General features: G+C 47.0%; 1 protein-coding gene across 4 annotated transcripts in view; it reads left to right on the top strand.

Annotated features, from left to right (window-relative positions):
- Positions 1-26,233, top strand: part of MAPKBP1 (mitogen-activated protein kinase binding protein 1) — a 787,404-nt gene that overhangs the window by 654,151 nt on the left and 107,020 nt on the right. For 3 of the 4 annotated variants that reach the window (XM_069638801.1, XM_069638804.1, XM_069638803.1), the window contains 4 exons: positions 4,990-5,135; positions 5,386-5,562; positions 6,823-6,907; positions 8,791-9,083. In XM_069638801.1, the coding sequence (XP_069494902.1) occupies positions 4,990-5,135; positions 5,386-5,562; positions 6,823-6,907; positions 8,791-9,083 (701 nt within the window). The remainder of the gene's footprint in view (positions 1-4,989; positions 5,136-5,385; positions 5,563-6,822; positions 6,908-8,790; positions 9,084-26,233) is intronic. The other variant, XM_069638802.1, reaches the window with a different exon arrangement.

Here is a 26,233-nt window from a genome sequence, read left to right on the forward strand (position 1 = left end):
AATTTAGCAGAGAAGGACGTTCCCGTGTTTACGAGCGCACTCGACCAGGGGTGTGGCTACTTAATCAGCTCTTCAGAGGGGTTCCAGTGCAGGACATTAGTAGTGCTGCTACTTGGTGTGCTCTTCATATATTCACAAAACATTACTGCCTGGACTCTGCATTAGGCCACAAGGTGAGGTTTGGGAAGGCTGGTTTGCACAGCATCAATGATGGGACATTCTCTGTTCCCACCTCCTGCATCATACTGCCATGGGAGTTAAAGATGAGGAATACGTGGGAGGGCACAATCCAGTCAAAGAACATATTACTTACCCTTGGTAATGTTCTTTCGATTGGATGTTCCTCCCACATATTCCTCATTGCCCATCCTACCCCTCTTTGGGTGAATTTCTGTGTATTACACCTTCCTCTCTTCCAACATCTGGCTGACATATGGCCTTACAAACGTTGTGCTTCTGAGAGGGGAAAAACTAAGAACTGAACCAACTGGTGCAGTGCGTGCTGCATATACAGTCAGTGCCGTCCTGCTCGAAAGTGGACAGAGGCCATTGAGGGGCATAGTCCACGATGCATGGCGCCCTCTGCTGATATATTCCATCCAGCATAAGCTGCTTCAGAAAATGTATCAGATGAGGAAAATGTGGGAGGAACATGCAATCGAAAGAACATTACCAGGTAATTTGTTCTTCTTTAAAAATGAGGTTCATTTGCCCTAAAACGTCTTTCAAAATAAAGGGTGGTAAGTGGTGGAAAGCTTTGAGATTCTGCATAGGGTCACAGCAGCTATTTCACTATACATTTTATTTTTTTATTGCCTGTGATGAAAAAGCATTGTAGTGTGAATCCACCACTGCAGCTACTGCCCTCTGTTTTCATTGTTGAGCGATTTAGGGCTGTATACCTGTGTGCAAAGAACCATGGGTTGACTTACTTTATACAGATTTTCTGAACATTCTTCAGACCTTTGTTGTGTGCTCATTTTAGAACCACTGAAAGCCACACAATGGGATCAATGTGTGCATGGATATAGCAAAAGTCAGGACGTTCAGATCAGGTAGAGGACACCTACGGAATATCATTTCACCTCACGTTTAACCACTACATGCGTGCTGTGGCCCAGGTATTGAAGAGCGTCAACTCCTCTACTGTCGGATGGTTGAAGACCGTCATATCCTGCTGAATCTCACACTGACTCCATTTACAGTAGCTACATTTGTGGATACCTCTTGATTATGCTGTACTTAAAGGCGAGACAGTTGTGCTTAAATGTGAGAACTGGGGCACCATATTAGGCACGCCAAATCCCAGCCTAATGTCAGGTGGTATAGCGAAGAATGGCACATTTCAAATGCATTTTTCTTCAGACCAAGCCTTTTGTGTCAAATAGCATGTTCTGTGTGCATTCTACCTTGGCGCCATTTTCAGTCATGTATTTGGATCCAACTACAGTCACTTATTGTGTAGTGGTAAAATTAGTGTTTCTAATATGAACATTCTCTTATCCTATACATATGTTCACCTTTCCAATGAAATCTTACATCTTGGGGATACCTAAATGCCATATACTTCGTGTTAAGAGTAGTCTTCTAAAGATGCTGTCGGTCTAGGCAACTGTGTGAAATTCTGACACCCCCAACACCCCCCCCACCCCCCGAAGTCCTCCAGCAGTTTTTGCTGACCCACTGGTTTTTTGACTGATTCTCCTGATCGAGTGGGAACATCTTCCACACTCATTCTTTTACTCTGATCCTGGGAACCCTTTTTTACCTTTTTTTGGTATTTTTATTTTTTGAGATGCTTTCCTCCAACTTTTCTGGCATCTACCTTTTTACTATTGCAGCAAAGCAAACAGCAATTTCGGTGCAGTGTTGCTGGTAGTTCCTAGAGCTTCCACTTTATTTTCCTTTGGTTAACAGATGTTACCATGGGCAGGGGGATACTTTTTATCCTACCTGTATTTTCTTTTGTGAGAATAGTACACCCCACCTAATGGCAAGTGCTGAGGGACACCCATGTATCCCTTTTCTCGACTCTCCAGTAACGTTTTGGTTACTTTGACAGGTCCTCTGTCTAGGATGATGGCAGTGTACCTTTTTGCACAACAGTTTATGGACTTTTGACGCAGGCTGCCTTTACAGCTGCGGTAGTGGACACATGTCACCAATTACCCAAAACGGTGGCTGTAGTTTAAGCTCTAAACAAGATGACTTGTCCTTTCTGATGTCTTCTACTTTTCTGGGTGGGGGAGGATTCTCTAGTCTTTGTCTTCACCGGGCTTCCTAAGGAAAGCCTGCAAAGGGTCTCGGAGTGACTGGCAGGACAGGAAGTGGGGGAGGTGACTGAAACGCCCCTAGTCTTTGTCCTGCAGTGAGTCTGACTGAAACCAGTTCAGACTGGGAAGCTGGCTGTCCCCATTTGACAACCACCCACCAAGTTTGAATGGTACATGGGTCTTGATTGGTGGATTTGGCTCAAGTCCTGGAGCTGAAAATCAGACAACTAGAACAGAACATTCCAAACAAGCAGCCTGTAGGACCCCGCCAGCAACTTCCAGCCACCACCTGAGCCTGCTGAGTAACCGCTGATATCCGAACCTCAACTTCTAAGCAACGGGGAAGATCCAAACACGACTTCCTCCGTTGGACTGGTGGGCCTAGCCAGTCCCAAGACTAACTGCATTTTGCACAATCCCTGCAAGAGCTGCGGCCTCTACGGCCTGCAATTCACCAATACACGGGGAACCTGTGCTACACTGCTGTGCATCCTTGACTGAAGCGCAAATTCGCCTGGAACTTTGTGGGCATCCTAAGCCTGCAGTGACTCGAGCCAGCTCCCCAAAGTGCCCTCTCCCGAGGACTGAGAAAAGGAGAAGTCTACCAACGCGACATTCGTCCAAGCCTGAAAAGGGCGTCAACCAGCCAGAACCGCCAAGATCCTTTGCTGGGGGTCTCTGCACCCCCAGCAAAGGATCTGCACGAGAGCTGTCGCCAGATCCACCAAAGTCCCTTTTTTCTGTCGCCAAGACTGAGAAATGTGCGACTGGGTCTGCTGTTGCCTCACCTCTGAAACTGTGCTGCAGCCAACTGCGTCTTCAATCAGTGGTACTGTCCTGCTACTGGTAAACTTACCTGGAGCCTGCTTTGTCGATCCTGTGTTCTTGGGGGCTGTAGGAAGCTGGTACCTTCCTACCCTCCACGGCTCCCCTTGCACTCTAATCCTGACTTCGGATATTGGTCCTTGGGGCAACCTTTCAAGGAAACCTGTTGACTTCCTTGACTTGTGAAATCTAACTTTTACTTATCTGTAAAACCAAAAAGAGATCCTGGTGGAGTCTTCTGCCACTCTGAACCGTTTACAGTCTTCATGCCTTAGTGCTTACTGCCCGTACCCTGGTCACATTGTGAGACTCTCGTAAGATGGGGTTGAACTCTTTAAGACAAGGTGGAACAAAGTTACTAAAAGTTATGAGTTTTGAAAAGTTTGCCTATATGTTTCTGATGATTTTACTATGTTATTTGTTACTGAAAAAGCTATTCTACTTTAACTACATCTGTGATTTATTCAGAATATTGCAAGTGTTCTATTGTTTTACTGTTTTGTAGTACTTGATTTGATAGTCACAACAGTGCCTTAGTGTATATATTAAATAACTTTTATATAACGTTTAAGTGTATCACTGTTTTCTTGGACCAAGTGTGTGCTCTGAGTTCTTTGTATGTCACTACAGCCCTCCTCCCTCCTTAGACTAAGCCTGGCTGCTCACCATTCTACCAACCCCTTGTGTGGTTAAGGCTAAACCGAAGTAATGTAACCCTGTTCACCCAAGGTGGGCTTTAAGTGCTGTCTCCCCTAACATATATGGATCCATTTGTATTGGGAGCTTGTGCATAAGCGAATAGTTATGGTCCTAAGACTACCCCTATTATCTTTTCTGAACGTAATCGTACCTTAGCCACCACCATGCTCTGCATATAACAGCACATGCGTTACCAAAAACTTCATGCATGTACCTGCAGGTAGTAAGGACATGCAGAGGATGGGGGGGGGGGGTAGCTAAGGAAAAAGGTTAGCATCTGTAAGTTGTTTTTAATCGTTTACATTTTTTTTCAAAGGCCAATGCAAACTAACAAACCAAATTACTGTGAAGTTTTCCCAAGACTTTATTTACCATGTCATTCACCCCAGTGAGACACGCCATGGGTGCATGGCGTTAGCAGAGTCATGAGAAACAAGGCGAGGTGCACTACTTTGTAATAGAGGTTCATAAACTCTTTCGAACCCTAGTTCACAGTAGTACTTCAGGAGCAACCAGATCTAAACCCCGGCCAAGGGATAATAGAACTAAAGTAGAAGCATGTGACCTGTTGTGACCACCAGCTACTCCGGATGCACTCCTCCTATGGGGAATCCTCCCTCAAACAAATTGCATGTGTTCTTCTCAATTACTCATAAATACAATCAATTTCCATAAAGATTTGCATTTAATTATTACATGCAATTGGCAATTATAGCAACAATATTTCATTCAGAATACCATATTGGTCACTGTTAATTCACAACAATCCACTTCACAAATGGTGGTGGCAGAGTTATGGTCTCGTTAGGAAGTTGGTGGCAGAGTTTAAACTGAGAACGAGTTCTAGATTCACATCGCTAAGATTCCTTATTGACTCGTCTGGGATTCTGTTGACTTATTAAATGGTTTCAGAGTAAGAAAAACGAATTCTAGTAAAAAAAGGACTGGTTTGGACCTGATGGGTGTTTGTAAGCCTGTCATGATAATCTGGGTACTGTTAAACATTGGGGTTTAAAACGTTGACCCATGCACGGCAATCACTGTTCCACTTACTGGAAATGGAGCTTCGTCATTTAATTTGTTTGATGTGAGAAGTCTGACTTTCGAGCTAAAGTTGGATTTGCATGAATCCCTGAAATGTATTCTTGGTTCTCACTGAGCTTTGAGACTTTCACTTAAATCTTTCTTCCAGTGAGTTTCAAGTTAAGGAAATCCCTCAGGGGAAATCTGGTAGGGAGTATGAAGTCAATGGGTGTCATGAGAAGCACAGCCCGGATAGCGCCTGCTCAATGGATTACAGCAGCAGTCGACTTTCCAGCCCCGATCATCCGAATGAAGGTGAGCGCCTGAAAGCACAACACCTGGCACTGGTAAAACAGGTATTCTTTACTGTTAGTGCGCTTTGTTAATCTATAGACTTCATGAAATGTTCAACGGATATTCTAGAAGACTTTATTGCACAAGCAGGTTTCCAAGGTAGTTTGTGTTTTAGGGCAAGTTTCAACTCTTTGCTTGAGTAAAAGGTGGGCTTTGTATGGGTTCTCTGAATATTTAATGACCTTCCTTTTTGCTATTGCCTACAAATAAGATTCTGAAAGCACCGAACCTTTAAGCGTGGATGGCATCTCCTCTGACTTGGAGGAACAGGTGGAAGAGGAGGAAGATACTAGCAGCAATGCGATGGAGAGCCAAGTGCCCAGCACTCCGGATCAAGAGATGTTCTTAAAACAGCACTTTGAGACCTTGTGCAGCAATGGGTTCCCAGGTTTGTTTTCAGTTCATGGTGACATTTAAAATGTGAACACAATTACTGGAATTATTTCAGTGCGGCTCGCCCAGCCGTGAGTCGCAGCAATCAGGTGGGTGAGGCAGGATAGTGTCTAGGGCAGAGGGAGAGGTATAGAAAGAGCCAACTAAATGAAAGGGTGGGTTGTAAAATTCGACCCATGTAGCAAATCATTTCTTTACTGCTGTAGTCTATCCAATAATTCCTCATGCTGTACATCAGTGGCAAGCAACAAGGGGAAGTGAAAGGTTGACTAAAAAGCAGCAAAAATGATGACGCAAATTCATGAAGTGAGTACTTATTAACTGCACCCCAGAAATCAAATTGTTTGTGGCTGCCATGAGTGGACTGAAGGATAATCTATGGGCAACCTTGCTGTAGTTAAACAGTGAATTGTCTTGCTGGGACATTGGTTGTTGTCGGGTAGCATTGCTGGACTGAACAAACAAAAAGCTAGGATGTCTTCTAGTGACCAATTTGCATTTGTTTTTTGAACAAGCTAAAGTGAGAATATTTGAGTTCAGGGGAACTCTGACGTGTTCGGAGTGACAACTTGAAAACAAAACATGAGGATTTGTGGTAGGCATAAAGCCCCCACCCTACCGTCACCCTACCCCATAGATTGGTGATAGGCTGTAACTTCATATGCTGGGGGCAACAAGATGTCCTCCAAAGGAGATACCAGCCTTTTGAAGCTCAGTTTTAGGACATTTGGTGATTCTCCCTCGGGAATTATGCTTGGCTTGCAAAGTACACCCAGTCTCTCTTGCCAAATTCTAGGCCGATCATTGCCCGACCCCCAAAGGAAAGCATAATTTCCAGTGGAAGGGTTTTGTTGTCGCAGACAGTTTTCATGGCAAGACTTTTGCAGCAATGTGCTGCAGTTGATGCAGTATTATGCTGGCCGTTTCATATTGGCCAAAAGCCAGGAATTTGTGGCGAATTCTGTAGTTCATGTGTCAGGGTTATATTTTACTCAATGTCCTTTTTTAAAGTGACGCATTCATTGCAAGGATGGTCGTTTGGGTTTGAAATCGGGGCACAGAATTTAGCCTGTTAAAGGTAAATGGTATATGAATAGTAAAAGATGGTAAGATTACATTAATACCCGATCAGAAACGTGTCTGAAAAGGTTTTTCCTGGAGATGAACTGTAGTGTAAAAATAAATTCGTGTCTCGCTATACATAAGAGTGCATTAGTAGGTGGATAGGATTGATATCTTATTTCTCTGTTTACAGAAGGACCCCTCAGAATTGCAGAGAGGAATGAAAGTGCCAGCATGTCATCCCGGTTTCTAGCCATGTCCCAGTCTGCATCGCTCAGGTATAGTCGTTGATCCCCTGCAAGTCTTTCACGACTTCATCATAAACTGCTTCCATGATTTTTAGGCGCATAGATGAACTGGAAGAATTACTTTCAAAGGACTATTTTTACACATGACATCCATGCAACAACAAAAAAATATTGCGAATGTACATTCTGATGGAATAAAACGTTTCAAGAGGAATTCCCGGTGGTTAATTGTTGGCATTAGCTATTCCCAGCCATGACCTTTGTATTTTCTTGGAGAAAGGTGTATTCCTAGAAGTAGGTTCCAAGCACCCTATAATTGAGGACTAGATTTTTTTTCGTCACCCTTGTGTAGTTAAAATGCATCTGGTGTTCTGGCGCATTTGGAAAAGCATTTCAGCCTGGGCTTCGTTTGGAAGGGGGAGGGGCAAGACTGATTTTTCTTGTTAGTCCCCTTCTGTGGAATAGAATTTACCAGAGATTCGCAGTGGTTAAGAGGTATTGGATCAAACATTGCTTTGTCACTTTCTGGTTACTCTAGTATGATCTTGATGTATTTCCTATGTGTAGCTTTGACTTGGGTGAGTGTCTGCCCTCCTCTGTAACTCGAAGATGGTGCCCAATTGGACAGATGCGCTGTTTGTCACGTCATAAAGGAAATGCAAGAGACTGTACACTGCAGGATTTACAGCATTCAACTTTATAACCAGCCGAAGTAGGCCTTTTAGTTGGTATCAGTAGGACGCCAGACCTCTTGTCACATTGCATTAGCTGCTCTATAAACCAGTCCCCCAAGGCTGGGCGGCTGGTTATGCCACTGGACCTGGACAGCTGTCTGTGCTACGGTCACTTTCACTGGGTTTGAGCGGACAGATAGTCTTTGCTACATAAAATCTCAACGCAATGCTGAGTTTTGCTCATTTTACCATGAGCACTGGTATTCATCTTTACTGATGCTCCCTAGACCTCTCTGTGGGGAGGGGTGCTGAAGAGGCAGGGGAATTCTAGTTGGTATAGAGTTACTTGTAGTGTGATAACCGGTTAATTATAGCGACCTATGTAAAGGCTAGAACAGATTGAAGGTTAGTATTATGCATTAGTAATTATTTTGGAACAGTTTAGAGGTATGAAGCGTTCTGATACCTCATTTGTCGCCAGGGGGTGTTTAAGAAAGGATTGAAGATTCGAATCCCAATAACTGTTTTACTTTTCTTTGGATAAAAGATGGCAAGCCTCTGCATTTTTTGCTTTCAACCCTCTAGTGTTTCTTTTCTCGAATGACAGGAAAATAATCATTACCACTTCCCCTGCAGACAGCTATTTGCCTAATTAGTGCCTTTGGGTAGATTTCTCTGTGAACCGACAGACTCCTTTTGCACCCCTGAGCTGGTTTATCTCATACCATTGATAGCATTCCAATCTATTTGACTTTTTTCTCTAATAGTTTCCCCACCCTTTTGAGGTTTGTGATGGTACTGCTTTTCTGAGCACTTTACCAACCCTTTGATGGCATGCATGTACTTTTTTGAGGGAAGCAAGTTGGAGGTTCCCAGCAGATAACTGACACCCAGCGCCAATTCTTTTGTAACTAGACCAGCCATGGCCATCATTATTTTGCTTTGCTGGCAATTCTAGTTTTCTTTCTTGTGTTAACTGGTTTAGCTGGAAAAGCAGCACTTGGCTGAGTGTTTTCCATCTACACAGCACAGGTGTGTTGGAGGCAGGGCATGCTTAAAGCTTTGCGTCCACACCCAAGTAACTCAAAGCGGTCTATTGCACCATGTTGGCTTTGTTAGATGGTCGGGCACGCAATCCTGCTGGCTCTTTTTAGCATGATACTGGATCTTGTTGCAACTTTTCTTTTTATTTCCAGTGCATGTTGTGCGTTTTACAGTGTCTTTTTTTGTTTGTTACAGTAGCCGTTCTCGCTCTACATCAAACCTATCGATAGAACCTGAGGTGAGGGTGCAGCCCACAGCCCTGGCAACACCTGGCAAAGGACGCCAGCAAAATGGTGGCGTTGAGTTGAATCTGCCCAGCGGTGTAAATGCCTTCACGAGTGGCGGCAGCCAGAGGAAGAGGTTACCAGCCTCAGAAAGCAGCACAGGGTTTGGGGGAAGCTTGGGACGAGGAGCATTGCCTTTTCCAGTGGATCATTTGGCGTCCGGAATGAGGAAGACGCAGTCCGTGCAAGATCTTGTTCACGAGGGTAAGACTGAATTGCATGCTCTACTAAACACACTAGCCAGGAGTCCTGTTGCTGCTGTGACGTGGGTAAACTCGTGGGGGGCATTTTAAATTAAAGTCCTTAATTGATTTAATTAGGTTTTTTAAATTGAGACCCTACTTTTTCTAGTAGCCACCCACTCATCCTTGGACGGGAAAAGATTGGATGCAATCTACTAACACCCATCTGTCCATGCCATTATGGTTTTTGCAGCTGCACGTGAATGAAGGACTGTGTGCTCTCAATAGGAAATGCAGATTGCGTTGTTGGCTTCCTCTTTCGAAGTTGGAATTTTGGGGAATTAAAGGCATGCATGTTGTACTCTTCGCACAGTACCGCCACTTCGCACTCTACTATGCGGTTTCTTTTCAGTTGTTCACATTTGATGTTGCGGCTGATTTCCCCCAGTGGTATTGACTAGAAGCATAGTGTTAGTGCTGTCCAATCGTCCTAGTAACTGTTGAAAAGGAATGTAAAAGGCTTCAATACGTGCAATACATTTGCAGATTTGACAAATGCATGCTTCGGTATCTTGGGCACCCTCGGGGTCACACTGACCAGCTTGTGAAGTGCATCTATATTTGAGTTGCAGTGGGACTTCTTAACTTATCTTCAGGATACGTTTTCGTGCAGAGATTGCTAGTCTAGTTAACGTGAGAAACTTGTATAGAGTTGCACGAGAAAAGAGGAAGGCAAAATGAATGCAGTTGTGAACTTTTGGGATTGTGCTCAGCAAGAACAATGGGTTACTGCTGCGCAACAGGAGCGAAATCTAGGCTCTATAATGGATTAAGATACTCCAGTTTAAGCTCCCTAGGGAGAAGCAGAATTATTGTATACATATTTTGTTTAATGGCATAATGTGCTAATCTGTAACAAAATGACAAAGTATATACAGGAGAAAGTCTGAGACAGTCTAGAAAGTGGGAATATGTGTGGTCTGAGGAACACGATAAGCTTGTAAAGAGGTGCAAGCATTCCTGATGGCAGACTAAGTGAAGTTAAGGAAAATGAGTAGGTGTGGCTAAACCCAAGGCGGTTTCATCTGTCTAGACACCAGGCAAGTAATGTATGCAATGGAGGGACTTGTCGGCACTTGATTCCACTTGGGAGAACCTACTGAACCCATGCCAACATGGGGTTTGTGAAAAGTGTTAGTTCCTCACTGCTAGGCCAGACATTTGTTGTGCTTCTGCTGAGCCTTTTAAGTACGCAACTCCCCCCCCCCCCCCCCCCCCTCCTAAAACATTTTGCTCCTTTAAATTTATAGGATCTGACCGCTTTTGTGGTCAGACTCGTCGACTGCAACACTTTTTTAGTATATGCACCCATGGGTAGCCTTTATGGCTCCTGGGACAGGGCTGCTTTTAAAGACTCACAATTCGGAGCTACGGTGGCTATACCACTTTTTAGGGTATTATATGACCCTACATTGGTTTTAAGGAGTAGACTGTGGCAGCTGTACTTTAGGTGTTTGCTCTATAGGGGTCGAAATCAATTTGCTGCATTAGTACCCCAATGTATTGGTAGCCATTGGGGAACTGAAGTATTTTTTCAAGTCCTTTTCTTGGCCGTTTTGTATTTGGGCCATCCCTTTGTCCTGAGCAACCACGAGAAAGGTCTAAACGGCATTGTGGTCAGATGGGCTCCCTTTAAACCCAACCCTTCTCTGTATAATGTGTTTTGAACAGGTGTAGACCAATCCCTAGCCTGACGGCCATTGCAGATTGTGTACAAGTGTACCTGAAAGTTGTGCGGGTTTGTGGGCCAACCTGTTTAGCTTTGCATGCCAACACCTTTGCTCAAGTCCCTGTTGTGTGAATGGAGGGCTGGCTTAGTGTTTGGAGGTTTTTTTTTGTCACTGCATGGGGTAGGACTTGGAAAAGGTTGCCTAGGGTTAGCAAGGATATTCATAACCCTGGTTGAGCAAAGCCACTCTCGTATTGAGCAAGCAACAAGGCTGAACTAAGGAGGAAATGGGCACTGTTGTGTAGCACAGTTAACTCAACAGATTTGATAAGTAAAAGACTCACACAGGTAAGTTCTATAAATAATCATTTATTACAGTATTACACTGAGGCACACTTTAATGATTTCTAGGTAAGTCACAATACTTGAGTACACAGACAACTCAGTTGGGTAACCCAGGCAATTATCCACACAATAAATGTGTTAACGTAGGGAGAACAAATGTTAAACATATTTTATACATAGACCTCAGTTATAAGGCACCCAGCACCATGTACTACAACTTCGAAAAGTCCAGACTTAACCTGTACCATGTCTTTGGTAGGCTTTTAAGTGTCCCAAAAGGTTACTGGTGGAAGAGGTGATAAGCCAGGAAGGCCCCACTCAGTGTGGGTAAAGTACTGAAATTCAGTTACTGCAAGGAAAATGCAAACATGCAGAATCCAGCAACAGGAGTAACTTACACTCTTGGAGTTTGTAAGGATGAGACACAGGGACACCGCCGTCTTGTGACCAGCCCATAGTGCTACATTAAGCAGGACTTTACACCCAATGCAAATTCAATAGTGGGGGGAGTGATTGAAGAGATCTCGGGCCCCCAAAGCCCTGGAAAGTTAGAAACCATCCCAGGCAACAATAAATCGCTGGGGAAAGCAAGGCTCACCAGTGTAGCAGCCATGCAAGGTCTGGTTGTGGGTTTGAGGTCGTTCACACTGGTTGTCTTTAGGTTCCTCTGGAGACCTCAAAATGTAGGCCACCCAGATTTGGTTTCACGACGAGCGAGAGAACCTCAGAGATCCTACGGTATGCACTTCTTGCATTGGCCCCAGAGAAGTCGGGGGGCACTCAGCAATTCTGTGGATGAACATCGGTCCTCCTCTGGGCTTGTCTCCTGGCGGTAGGCTGCACATTGGCTTTCCAGAGTACCAGCAGAGCCTTAGGGATGCCCATAAGGAGTTTGTCGTTTGGCTAGCTGGAAGTCCTTGCAACGAAGTACAGTTGGTTCCGGGCCTTGCAGAGAAATTGGAATGATGCACACTCGTATGACCCAAAATGGGTGGTGCGCCTAGAGTATGACAGGTGACTGGTTGCTTCCAGAAGTCTTCCCTGTTGATGTGAAGGTCGAGGTTCATGATAGTGATATGGCTGAGTCACTGCTGGTTTCTGCAGCAGTCCTCTGGGATCCCTTTTAGCTCCAGTATTTGACTTGGTTCCTGGGTCCAGCTATATCCAGATAATGGGCAGAGGGTGACCCCAGCCTTCCAATAAGGACCCTTTGCAACATTCAAACTTGGAGGTGGCTGTCCATAGCGGTCATCCATCCTCCCAGGACTTCCCCAGCAGCATCCAAGACCCCGGGAGGAATGTGGATGTGGGCAGATGGCCACCACTTCTGGCAGCACACACATAAAGAAGAGCCTTTGAAAGAAGCCTGCCAAGGTGCATAAAGAAAGGGCTCCCTCCCCCGCCTGGAATTAAAAAACAGAGTACCAATTTGAGTCTATGGTACCCTTCAGTGCATTATATCATTTGCATAAGCAGCCTGGGACCATGCATCCACACATTAAGTAATGATTGCTACTTTCTAGGCATCCTCCTGAACATACTAGTGGCAAACATACTACTTCAAACAAGGATAAGGGGATGCAAAGTGTCGTAAAGCACTCCATTAAAGATGGCTGGTGCTGCAAGCAGTAAAACACAAGGTCATTAAAGGGAGATGACTTCTCCTGCACTTGTGGGTCTAGGGAGGGCTCTCCAGTGAACCCAAAGCTGCATTAAAATGAGACCCTAGGTGTCCCTTGCATCACACCTCTTGTTGGAGTGTGATGCCATAGGAAAGCATGCAGCCAAAACGAAGGGGGACCTGTCTCCCTACACTGGGAACACTGGATCCTTATTAGAAGGTTCCAGAACAAACGTAAATGTAGGAGGTGACATCTCAATCGCCTTCAAAGTCAATGGAGTCCAGCCGTAGTGCTGGGAAGCACAGGACAGGGGGGCCAAGTTTTGCAAAAAATCTCCCTAACACTTAGGCCAACCCATGAGTGTGTAGGTTTATCCAGGGAAGGCCCCAATCCATGTCTGCCAGATTTTTCTGAGAAGGCTGCAGGGTTATTTACCTTCTAGAAGGTTTTGGTGCCGAAAAGCTGCTGAATTTTAAGAGCCTAGTTTGGCCACACTCTCTAGGCCTAAATCTCTGTATCGTAGCTCCAGTTTGGATTTTCGTTTTCTCATCCGCTTTACTGGACTGTTTGCCTGCCCCTGGTGGTCCTAGTGGGCTGAATCTCCCATACTAGGACTGCGTCTGTGCCATTTTACACCAGTTTTCCGTTTTACTGCCTTGATCATCTGTCTTGGTGTAGGAAGCTGCTGTTGCTCAGAAGGGTATTGAGGCCCCAATATCCCACCTATCCAAGGTCGCCTTCATTGTGGGACTGTTTACTGCTTTCTGGCTACCAACATTTGTCCTCCAAACCATTGGAATCTGCTTTGCTGGATCCTTAGTCTTTTATAAGCCATCCTTGCTGTTGCTGTCATTTCTGGCTGGTGGGTCCCAGTCCTGAGAAGGCTGCTTATTCATGTTTTTTGGCCATCTGGGTCATCGTTCAAGGGTTACAGTCCCTGGATGATCCTGTAAACCAAATCTGTAAAGAGATGTGCACACTGGGTTGTTTTTGGCTCTGTTAGACAGTCTTTTTGGGGATCACCACCGTTAGTACTTGCCCCAGGTCTCCTGAGTTGGTGGGTTATTGGAGCTACTTACCCCAAAGGTTACCCTTGGTTGAAAGTTTCTGCTGGTCCCCTTCAATCGCATTTTGCCATAGACTTCTTATGTTGGCCAGAATACATCTCTTCCTGGGGCTGCTGGTTCTCGAGCCTGGCACTGGAGCTATTCAAGAGGGGGGTCTCCTCTGTCACCCCCTGGGGACTGTGCCGTTTTGTCTGCACCTCTGGGGTAGAACTGTTTTCCAGCATGGGGTCTGGCATGGATTTACAGGCTCTTGAATATTCCCAGTCACGCCGGGAATCCTCGGTAAAAGAAAAGTTTCACTTTCACTTACTGTCTTTCTCCTATAAACCAATCGCTGAGCTATGGGTCATACTGCCACCAGCCAATGACTGCCCTCTCCCTAAGCCCCTCCTCTGGCAGTCCTCTTCAGATGTTTACAGCACATTACAGTGTTGGAAGAATGGTCGAGTTTCGTCAAAGATTCCAGAATGCCATCCGGCCCAGATCGGGCCTAGACGGCAAGCCGGACCATGTCGGAGGAGGAGGGAGGCTCCCACTTCAAGCTCTGATGCGGATTGAGGAACCTGTTTGTAGAGGACCAACACTCCCAGTGGCTCGGTCTCCATCCGGACCACAAGGAAGCAGATTGTGAAATGTGCCTTGGGTTTTCCAAGCACACCGTCGAGGATAGTCACAGTAGGTTGGTGGAGTGTCTCAATGCCAAGGCCTCTACCCCGTGCGGCAAGCAGGGGCATGCCTCACCCAGGACCGGCCGGTCCAAGGAGCGGGCTTCTAAGTCCTTTGATGGCCCTCCATCCGTGGGGGCCCAAGATGAGGCCAAGCACTGCAAGTTCATTTCCGTCGGGGGTCACCGCGCAAGCGGGTACCGCGGTGGGCAGGGCGCGTTCATCTTCGCCATCTGCACCATCTCCAGTTATCGCTCCGGCTCCTCCTCGTAGAGGAAATCTGCTAACCCAGGGAAGCTGCGGGAGAAGACCAATGCGCAGGGAAAGGTCTCCAACCTGCCCCTGAAGGCCTAGGTGGTCCAGACGAAATGATCAACTATCTGGTGGCGGCTGCCCTCTTGAAGGAGCTGACCCGGTCCAGGGGAACCTGGCAGCGGCCAAGTGGCCCTATCCCCGAGGCGGGAGGCCAAGGCCAAGCCGGTGGAGAAAACACCGGAGAAGAGAATGCTATCCCTAAGCCAGAGACAGACCCCCCGGGATGCAAAAAGTGGGCAGCGGGGCTAGTGGAGGCATCAACCATGCGCCAATGATATTTCTTCCTCGGATGAGTAGGACCTGGTGTCCTCCAGGACCGTGTGAACGGACGACGACAGGAACACCGAGGAGGATTACGGCATAAACGCTGAGGGGGGGGCGACGGTGGAAATGTCGACTACTATGTGGGCACTGGGCCCAGCAAGCCTACCCTCCCCCCTGACACCTCCCAGGGACGTGTTGCTGGACATCCTTACAACTCTCCACACCCTTGTGTCGGAGATCCAGAAGAGGATGCCAGCGGCACCTCCGGTACTGGTGACCCCGGGCCCTGTGAAGAGAAAGCAGCACTCTACGCCACCTCATCAACTGCTGCACATGTCTTCCCCTCCCACCCCCAGCCCCCTAGGGATACAGGGATGGACACGGGAACTACGGACACAGACAACAATGGCGGAGTTTCTCCCCCAGACGAAGTGGGGTCATTCCACACCATGGTCACCCGGGCATCAGAGCTCTTCCAGCTGACACCAGAAGAGATCAAGAAGGAAGGTTTCGTTTACCAACGACGTGAGGCCAAAAGGAATACCATTCTGGCGGTACCTCTCCTGGACAATGTTTGGGATGAGGGCCTGGCACTGATGAGAAACTCAGCCTCAGCAAAGAGGGATAGGCTGGAAAAAGAAGTACCGGGTGCCGGAGTACGCACCCAAGTGCCTACAGTGCAGCTGTCCCTGTACTCGGTCTAGGCAGCAGCAAGGAAGAAGTCTTCTAATCCCTCATCTTCAGCCTCCGTTCCCCCGGACAGCGAGGGGAAGAAGTTGGACGCCACGGGTACGAAAGTGATCTACTCGGCAGCGAATGCACTTGCGAAACTGGCTAGATACGACAAGGAGCAGCAGTATAAGATGGCCCTGCTGCTGGAAGCTCTAACTGACAAGCGGGTTGAGGCGCTTGAGATCCTCCAAGAGGGCGAGGTGGCATCAGACCATGCCATCACTGTGGCCCTGAACTTTGCGGACACAGGGTTCCGACAGATGAGTAACGGTGTCTGCCTCCTCTGTCGTGGCTAGTTTAAGGTCACCCATTTCCGTCAAGAGGTGCAGGACATGCCCCTTGACGACAACCTCTTTGGGAAAGCTGACAAATCATTTCAGGCCATTAAGATGGACACAGACGGCCTGTGCCCTGGGCCCTCTTCAGCAGCATCGTCCATCCTTTCCTCACTCTGGCAGAAAATCGGGCAGATCGTCGAAGGGGCTCGGTCAAAGGTCCTCCTCATACCGTCAACCATCCCGGTCTGTGACCCAATAGGCCTACAGGGGCCGCTCCAAGGCTCTCGGTAGAGGTGGCTTTCGCCACTCCCAAGGCGTCACACAGGCACCAAAGTTGGATTGAACCGGCCAGGAGGTCGGGCCCTACCCATGCACCCCGGTGGGAGGCCGGCTGGCATGCTTCGTCAGCAAGTGGGAAAAGATCTCCAACAACTGATGGGTGCTGGACGCTCTCGCCCAAAGACACACTTTAGAGTTTCAGCAGAAGTGTCTGCGGATACCACCGGCGGCCCGGCAGGAGCAGCACATCCTCGGCTCCTGCAGGAAGTACTGGCCATGCTAATAAAGCCATTTTCTAATCGACAGAGGAGCTCCGAAGAGGACTCTTTCCCTTGTACCTGGGGGCATAATCAGTCCTAAGACAACCTGAAAATTGAGCTTCCCACGACGTGCTACGACCTTCCTGGGCTGCAAACCGCCAATACCCTGTGACTACTTTGTGGTGCATCATCTTCCTGTGAATGGATTGGTGGTGTTTTGTTAGGATATTGTTTATTTATAAAGCGCCTAAACGCAGTCAGTAAAAGCACTCAAGTTGGGTGGGAACATGGGGGGGGGGGGGGGAACTGTCGCTCAGAGCCCTTGAAATTCTGAGAGGATAACGGTCTGCACAGGCAGAGTAAGTGAAAAAGATACATTTAACAGTTGCGATACAGCGTTTTTTTTCAAGTGCACATTAAGTGGTGAAGACGAGGGAGAACAGACTGTCTTCAGGCAGAGATGCATTCAGATCGTGCAAGACGTTCAAGGGGGGAGGTGGGGGAAAGTGCACCCAACCAGTAGAGACTGGGATAAGTGCGGAGAAGCTCTCATGGATTTATTCAGGAGTGCAGTGAGGGGATGGGGTGCAGGGGCCTGAGGCAAGTGTAAAGAGGACTGGCAGGGACCTGTGACACTGAGGTACACCAGGTGACCAGTCAGCAAATCTGTATAGAAGAGGAGGGAGAGATGTAAAGAGCAGAGAGCTAGTTTAGCAGGGTAGGGGGAGAAAGAAGAGGAAGTCTTGAGGAGTTTCCGTAACTATAAGATCAGGCACGAGACAGAGGATGGCAGAGAGGCTATTCCAGAGCGAGGTGCCTGCTGAGGATAAGGATCTCCCTCCAAATCTTTGCTTGGAGAACCGGCTCACACTCAGAAGGTTGGAGGTAGATGAGCGGAGGGCTCGAGAGGGACACTATTTAGGTAGTCAAAGTTGCAGGCAAGTACGTGTCAGGCCCCAGAAAGCCTACAATGCAGAGGGTCTGGAATTTGATCCTTGCAGCCACAGGGAGCCAGTGAATGGATTTCAGTGCTGGAGAGATGCGGTCCCTGGGCTTGAGGCCAAGGATAACTCTTGCGGTTCTGTTCTGGGTGAGTTGCAGAGGGCGTAAGGCAGAAACGGGGAGGTCGAGGAAGAGGCTGTTGCAGTAGTCCAGCCTACAGAAAATCAGGCCTCTGGAGACAGTGTGATGCTGGCGGAAAGTGAGAAAAGGTAGTGTCTCTGAGGAGGTGTAGTTAATAGTTAGACTTTTTTTGTGATTTCAGAAATGTGAGCGGAAAAGGACCGTGGAGTCAGATGACCCCCAAGGTTTTTGGCCTTGCAAGTGCGGTGGGCGCGGGGCTAAGGGAGGCTGGCCAAAGGGAAAGTGGGAGCAGGAGTCCCAATGCAAACGATCTCGGTTTTACTGGCATTGAGGCAGAGGTAGTTTGCAGCACACCGTGACTGAATAGCGGGCAGTCGGATATGAGTGAGGAAGAGGAAACTGCTGAGAGTAGCCTGAAGGGTAGTTTTGTGTCATCCGCATAACATTGGAAATTAGAGGTAAAGACGGCGATAATACGTGCCAAGGTAGCCATAATAGATGTTGAAGAACCAGGGGGATAGGTTTGATCCCTGGGGATCGCCACAGGTTGAGAGAGTGATAGTCGAATGGAAGGCTCCAAGTTCCACCTGGGATGGGCCGTCGGAGAGAAAAGAGGCTAACTACACCAGAGCCTGACCTGTTATTCCCAAAGGGTTCAAGAAGACATGCAATCAGGATGTTGTGGTTAACTGTGTCAAAGGCGGTAGTGGAATCAAGGAGAATGAGGACAGAGGGAGTGTTAGTTTCCAGATTTGAGAGCATGGCTTCACGGGTGTTCAGAAGAGCAGTTTACGTGCCTCTGGATGCCCTAAAGCCAGACTGATGGTCATGGAAGCAACCAATTGATTCTGTGTGGAGGTTCAGCTGAGATATGGCCAACTTCTCAAGGAGTTTGCCCTGGAAAGGAGTGATGGAGATCAGACGGTAGTTTGCTGGAATGGAGGGGTCAGCAGAGGGTCTCGAACAAAGGGTGCACAAGGGAGTGCTTAAGAGCATTTGGGAAAACTCTGGTGGAAAATGAGATTGCAGAGGTCGCCAGGGCTGGGGCGAGGGAGTCGCTGTCCTTGATTTTGGAGGGGCCAAGGGTCCACTTGTCTGGATGAGGTCTTCATAGATCGTATTTGTCTGGCCACCTCATTGGGTTAGAGGGAAGAGAGGTGGAGGTGGGGCCAAGGGAGGCACCAGTTGTGATGTGGAGGTGGAAGGGGGAGGAGAGGATGTCTTGGGTTTTTGTGGTGCAGTGTGCTGCCAGGGCCAAGCAGAGGTCCTGGGTGGGTGTTACAGAAGAGGCTGCTGCAGGATTGGCCAGTTCCTTGCAGACTTTGAAGAGGTAGGCCATGTTTGATGCCGCAGAGATGCAGACTTGAATAAAGACTCTTTTCTTAGAGCGGATGCAGTGTCAATATTGCCTTTGAAGGAAGCAGCAGGCCAGTTTGTCAGATGGTCCACCCACCGTGTTCCATTTCCATTCAGCTGCCCTACACTTGGCAAGCACATCAAGATCCATGAATTCGAGAAGGCTGCAGATGTCAGATGAGTGTTTTACAGTGAAGCGAGTGTTAAGGCTGGCAATGTGAAGCAGCTTGCCATCCAAAAGTCTTCTGGGGAGGGCACAGGGGACAGTGGTCTCCCTGAACCTTTGGGGGGACTCCTTCAGGACCACCAGAAGCAAGAATCCCCTCTTCAAAGTCCCATCCTAAGATTCAAGGGCCGAGTAAGCAAGATAAATAGTTCAGCCAATAACTGCTCCCCCTTGGAGCCTGCAGACGGGAGCACAATTAATCCTTTGCTGGAAGCCCTTTCTCTCGACTCGAATTCAAAACCTTCCACCTACCACTTTTTGGGTAGTAGTTTGCCTCCATATGTGAGGGAAGGTATTCCCAGATGTGGGTGCCTTGCTCGCTACGCCATAGGGAACCAAGCTGCACCTCACTGAGGAGGCTCAACCAGGCCGAAACATGTCTGGGATTGCTTGTGTTTCCGTGCAGCGTGGACCTGGCCTAGCAGTTTGGCCTGGGCTGCTACTACTGGCGCAGACAGCCTAAAAAACTCTGGTGTGGAAGGTTGCCCAGAGCACTGCGAGTGGTTCAGATTAATTCAAAACCTTCCAACCATCACTATTTTGGTTGTACTTTCTCTTGACTGCTGCTGCAACATCTCTTCCAGAGTGCCTCCTGTCACCACGACCAAGGAACAGGAGAACGGGTCCACCGCTGCTGTACTGTGAAAGAACCCAGCTGCATCTTCTTCACAACTCCTAAAGCACTGTGGGAATTGTGGTAATACATACCTCAAGTCAGTCTGTCGCTCCTTTGGTGCTGGGGTGCTGATTCTGGTGTTTGAGTTTTCGCCCATACAGTTCCCCCAGGCCTAACGATTGTGTGACCATAGGGAGCCTTTCCCAAATTCCCTGAAACCTCTAATGCAGTCTACTTGTAACGGAAGAATCCTTTTGAACTTTGCCTTTACTGCTTTACCAACAATCCGGCTTTAAAGAACTCTGGGATGGACTGATAAAGCCTTAAGTCCTCCTGGAAAGTACCAAAAGCTTAAAGTACTGACCTGCTATTATTGGTGTTGAATAACCTTTTTTGATCCCTAAAACGGAACATTTCCCGAGTGCCTTTTATATGTGATTTTACATACCTTGAACTGTGTTCATAACCTGTTTAACTCCAAACTATTGGTTTACAAGCCTGAAATACTGCATTGCCCTATTGTGTTTAATTGAAATAGTACTTACAAGAATCTTAACCTTGGGTATACAAAATAACTATTTTACTAGAACTGCAAGTGTGAGCGAGTAGATTTGGGCCTATGTATTTGAGGTAATTATACTTGCTTACAGTTCATACTCCTAAAATAAGCCTGGCTGCTCTGCCATTCTACCAAACCTCTGAATAGTACAGATCCGTACTAAAAGTTGGTGCCTGTATACCAAAAGATAGTTTTATAAAGTCTTACCACAGGTAAACTTTAGTAAAACCCCCCCTAACACCTTTAGGTTAGATCGTTACACATCCCTCATCGAAGGGTTGTGCAAAAAAACCTGAACACTTACATAGCGGTAGGATGGGTTCAAATCACTGAGGAAGAGCATGTTTTTGGGAAGAGGGCGAGGATCAGGTCAAAGGGAAGGGAGTGAGCAGTACAATTCATACCGGGCTGCTGAGAGGAGGGGATATTGCGGAAGTGGCTATTTGACACGTCTGCCTGATTTCATTCACTCCCCAAATAATGAAATATACCATACTCCTAGGTTGACCGTGGATTTTAGAAAAGCCATTGCATATCTGCTAGTTTACCTCTGCTCTCAGTTTTGTGTGGGACAAGCCTAGCATAGATGTACTGTTTTGCTTCCACTTATTCTGAAAGCTTGCCTGAAAATTGAAGCTGCAAAGATGATGTATTACTGTGTAAAGCACTAGGAAATATGGTTGCAGCCTTCTGTTATCTGCTTAAAGCTGGGTATAAAGGCTGGATTCCAACTGAACTATTTTGCAATAATCAAATCGAAGAAGAATTATGTTAGGATGTTGACTGTTGGACATCTCATGTTTGGTTTGTCATCAGAAAGGGAGGAGATGTGTTATGATGTTGCTTGATGCATTGGTATGAGCTGGCATGGAACACTGTGAGCGCTTGGAATGTTTGCCTATGAGCTTCACTCCAGAGTGCCAATGCTGTCAGTTGAGCCTGGGTGATGGGACCCAGGGGTCTCTCATAGCTATCAGCTTATGTAACTTGTAATAAAGAACTTAACAATAGTCTTAAGAAGTCTACAGAAGCTGCCATTTAACAGTTTTATAACTTGATATTTGTATATGGTCTACTTCCATAGGTTATGGTTTCAAAACAATCTAGTTTAAATGACCCTTTTGGCAGTCTAGTCTGAACAGGCATAAGAAATCGAACTGCATGCAATTACTACTTCTAATTTAAGCAACTTCGCAATTATTTGCAGAGATTACTAGTATAATGACATTATATAACTTCTTAATACATACAGAGTTACGCACGTGCGCGCAACGGGGTGCTTTACTCGAGCCTCATCATCTTGGCTCGAAATAGTTTTCACAACATGCCACCTATTACATGAGACATGCGCTCGTCTCGCCGCCCAATGCAATCCAGTTGAATTAAATAGTTTTTTCTTACGTAGCTTCCCTTCTGAATTATGGAACTACTGCATTACCTATAAATCTTTCCAGTTAGTTTTAAGACTAACTTTAGCACTATAACTATAAACAATAATTTGTTCAATACGAACAATCAGTTTTTTTCACTTATTTGCTGCATGTCTCAGTCTTTCAGAATTCTTTTCTTAACTTTCTCTTCAGTTTTATGAGAACGTTCAGTTGCTCTAGTTTGCTGTGACCTTCTCGAATGTCTTGGATGAAAGGCAGTTTACAATCTTGCAAAGGATTCCGAACTACCTTACAAAGAATCTCTTAGCAATCAATGTAGAGGAACTCCATCTTCGAATGGGTTAACTCCAGTCTCCTGATGCATACTAAGTTAAGGAATTATTATACACCGACGTTTCTCAATTACTCAGTCTTGCTAACACCTACCAACTTCCTGCATGCCAAACACCCACCTACCATTGTACCATCTTGCCCCTTGTCTTGCATCTTTCCTGCTGGACTATGCATGCAACACACCATCTTACCCTGTGTACCCCTCTGTACCACCCTAGCTGTGCCCTGACACGCTGAGACAGGATCATTGCCTTTACTTTCCTCAGTCCACAAGATTTGGGAGCTCAGGCTCTGTGCTCAACTACTGCAGCAGATAATTAAAAGCTCTGTGCAAAAATAGTTTCGAGCTGGAGTTTCTTCAGTTGGTACCCACGTTAGTTGCCTTGTCACATGGTCAACTCTTTAAGAAGCTAGACAGGGATTCAAGGAGCTTGGGAGAGACTTTCATAGCAAATGGGAGTGAGTGAGGGAGGGAGGGTGTGAGGTAATGAGATGCTAATCTACACCCTTTCCACAATAGGTTTCCACTTGGACTTCAGCCGAAAGACCTAATCCAGATCCAAGTACAATAGAACATGGTTACCACTCAACTGTGAAGACAAGCCCATCTTGTTGAGAGGTTACACTTTTAGTTTACATAGGGTCTTAGCCAAGTAGCCCATGAGTACCTGATGGCCAGTGAATGGGAACTCCAAATTGTGTTCACACAACTGCATACATATTGCTAGGGAAACCTCTCCTTGATTAACAACCCGATATCTGCCTAAAAAAATCAAGTAACCGTGGGTGGCCCTCTGCTCTCCTCCCCTGCCCCCTCCGGCCCTCTGCTCTCCCCTCTGCGCATCCCCTCCTGCCTTCTGCTCTCCCCACCCCCTCCTGCTCACCACTACATCACACACACCACTCCTCTTTTCTCAGTTGCCATTGTTTCACTCATTCACCTTCATCACTCCCTCCCCTCTACTCTTTCACTTAACCTCAGACACTCCCTTCAGTCGCTATCCATGCACTCACACCAAAGTACCACTTTATCTAACCAACTAATACCAATACCTCTCCTTGCAATTTACCTCCACACTCCTCTGCACAGTCCTTCCTCTGCCTGGTCTCTCGTGATCCTACAGTCTCCTCCCTTGACCTCACCTGAACAAACTGCCTTCACCTGCCTGCCCTACTTTACCCTACCCCTTCCACTCCATTGGCCATCTGCCTCAACTGAATCCCTGGGCCGATCCCTTACTTGCTCTACCCCCAGAGACCAGTTTACAAGGACAAACCATAAAGGATCTCTTAAGCCCCACCCTCTTTTTGAAAGCAGGTCCGTCTGTGTTCTGCAATGGTTGTTGCTACAAAGTCAATTTCAGAGTTTGTATTCTTGATCGAAGCAGCGTCTATTGCCTGTCTGTTTGGATATCTGCCACTGGAATCATGGGTGCAGTGGTCCTGCAGGACAAGAGAACACTGACCAGGATGCTGTATGGGGCAAGCAAAAGTGGTGCTTTGCAATTTCGGCCAGGCATATGTAGAACGGACAAACTGGGACTCTTCCAACTCACTCACCCACAACTGGGGCAGGACTGGCTCTGGCATACACATTGGTGGGGCTGCTGTTCCAGCTTGAGGGGCCCCCATCCACCCCTTGACAGGGTCAGGTTTCTTAGCATCAGCAAGAGACTGAATGTCAAACATGGTACAGAGATGGTAGTAACCCACACAAGCGGACACCATCAATGACCCTCTTGAAGAGATCCAGGGCCAGGTTCAATATCCAGCAGGCCATGGAAGGGATGCAATCCAGCAGAATTCAGGTCCAAGGCAATTTAAGGGACCCTGTCACCCATTCCCTTATTTGGAGTGGGACTCACCAGCCAGAAGTGAAAGGAATGACTGGGTTGGCTCCAGGATGATTATTGGGACAGGTTGCAGTGGCTTGAAGGACAAAGGAAGGCAGCCCACCAGCAGATAATCATCCCCGAGGAGGATTATGACCCAGGATGTCCCAGTTGAGGCAGGATAAGGTATTTGGGAACCAAATACCCATCCAGGTGTCAACGGCTTTCAACACCAAGGTGGAAGACCCAGGTGGTAAAAAATGGGAAGTGTGATAAAATGCCCCAGAAAACAGAGCACAGGAGTGTACAAGGTCTCCCCTAGATATTCCATACACATATGGGCGGGGCTGGGCTAAGTGGGCAAGGTAGCAGCCAAATCTCCAGGACAGCCCACACAGTTTGAGTTTTTACTCCAGGGCTTAGGCTCTAAACCAGCCCAAACCACTACATGTGCACAGGGCTAGACAGAAAAGGAGCCCATGTGTGCATAACAGCCATTTTATTCCTGTTTTGTGGTTTCCGTAAACAAAGGCGTGATGCCAAACCCACAAAGGCGGAGAGCAGGTCTTAAAGTACATTTATACCCCAATGGCTACCAAGAGGGTAAACTGGGCTACTCATGTTGTAAATCTGCTTGCTCCCCTGGTGAAGCCAATACTTGATCACAAATGCCGCCAGCATACTCCCCTATACAATGCACGGTGGGCCACATGCGCTACCATAGGACCATATACAAAAAAGGGTTGCAGGGGCACTTCAAGGCCCTCTTTCTACAAGGTCAGAAATCCTTAAAATAAGAGGGGGGCACAATGTTTAGGGGACCCCAAAAAGACTGCATAACCCCCAGAAATTGAATTCTGCCCCAACACCTGTGCTCGGGGCATGAAAGATAGACCCACAGCAGGGAACAGGGTTTCACATATACCTTTCCAGCGTCCCTTAGTGGAAGACTTGGCTGACCAGTCCAGGGCAACTCTTTGGGTAATGGTGTGGTCAAGGTAATGTAGCACACCTATGACAAACCAGTCAATAAGTGAATGTTCACGCAAGATGTTATCAAACTAGTACTTTGTCTTCTGTGAAGAAAAGTAGATGTTTTGCAGGTTTACGGTAAAAGTCTTAGTGTTCAGAATATGATCCTATTAGTTTGGTCAGTACACATGTCCAAAGTTCTTCAGAAGCTAAATCTGGTGCTCTGTATACTGGGGGATGCCTTTGAATCCGAATCTGCTCGACCTCCAGTCTTTTTCTTTTAGGAATTGATGGGAGAAATGGATTGACTTCTGATGGGTTGAGTGAGATATAGTCCTGACATTCCAACGTTACACATTATCCCCAATGTAATGGACAGGTCTTAATCACGTAGGCTGGACACTTGGTAGACCGGTTTCTGTGATGCCAAAATGCTGGCTGTCAAAACTCTGGAAATTTGAAAATGTAATCTCTGCAGTAGGAGCGCTAGTCAGCGCTTCGTCATTGACATTTTCCAGCGGTCATAATGCAATGCTGTAGTGAAGCAGGACTATGGGAGGGTGGACTAGAGAAGGTGCTACATGACGGACGAGAATAACTGTTAGAGCCGGGTGTAGTGTTGCTGTGATTTTTGCAGCCAATCGATTGAGATACTGGGAGATCAAGTTGGTGCCCAATGGCCACAATTCTGGTACAACACATGACTCTTTGAAGACCAAGTTATGGTTGCTGGATTATTAGGTGATAGAATGATATGTCATGGGCTCTGTTACTGATGTTCAGGGTTTTTCGGTGTCCCCCACTTGGTGTCTGATCCTTTGAGATGAGCAGCAATGCTGCTCCTAAGAATAGGGGGCTTTTGAGGCTTTCAACCCAGCTGTGACTGCTGCGTTAGTGAAGGAAGTGCCAATGTCTGTTCCTTTTGGTCTATCAGACTGGTCTTCAGAAGATCCAGCAGCAGAGCACCCTTAGTCTTTAGTTCAGCACGAAATCCCCTTCGTATGCTAGACTGTGCGTGCTGACTCGTAATATCCTCTAAACTGGGAGTGGAGTGCCAACTCTGCTTCCCATCAGGAGGGTGATTGCGTTTGTAAATGTGAGACCGACCTGGTCACTGGTGGTCACAAGTTTCAAATGTTCTTGGGCCGCTTCCTAATCCTTTAATCAAGATGTGGATTCTGACATCTTTCAGGCATCTGGCCAGATCTGGTACTCCAGCATCCTGCTCTCCATCCTTCTCAATTTGTT

This window comes from Ambystoma mexicanum, chromosome 14 (genome assembly GCF_040938575.1).
Source record: "Ambystoma mexicanum isolate Mex_15411 chromosome 14, UKY_AmexF1_1, whole genome shotgun sequence".
Lineage (NCBI taxonomy): Eukaryota > Metazoa > Chordata > Amphibia > Caudata > Ambystomatidae > Ambystoma > Ambystoma mexicanum.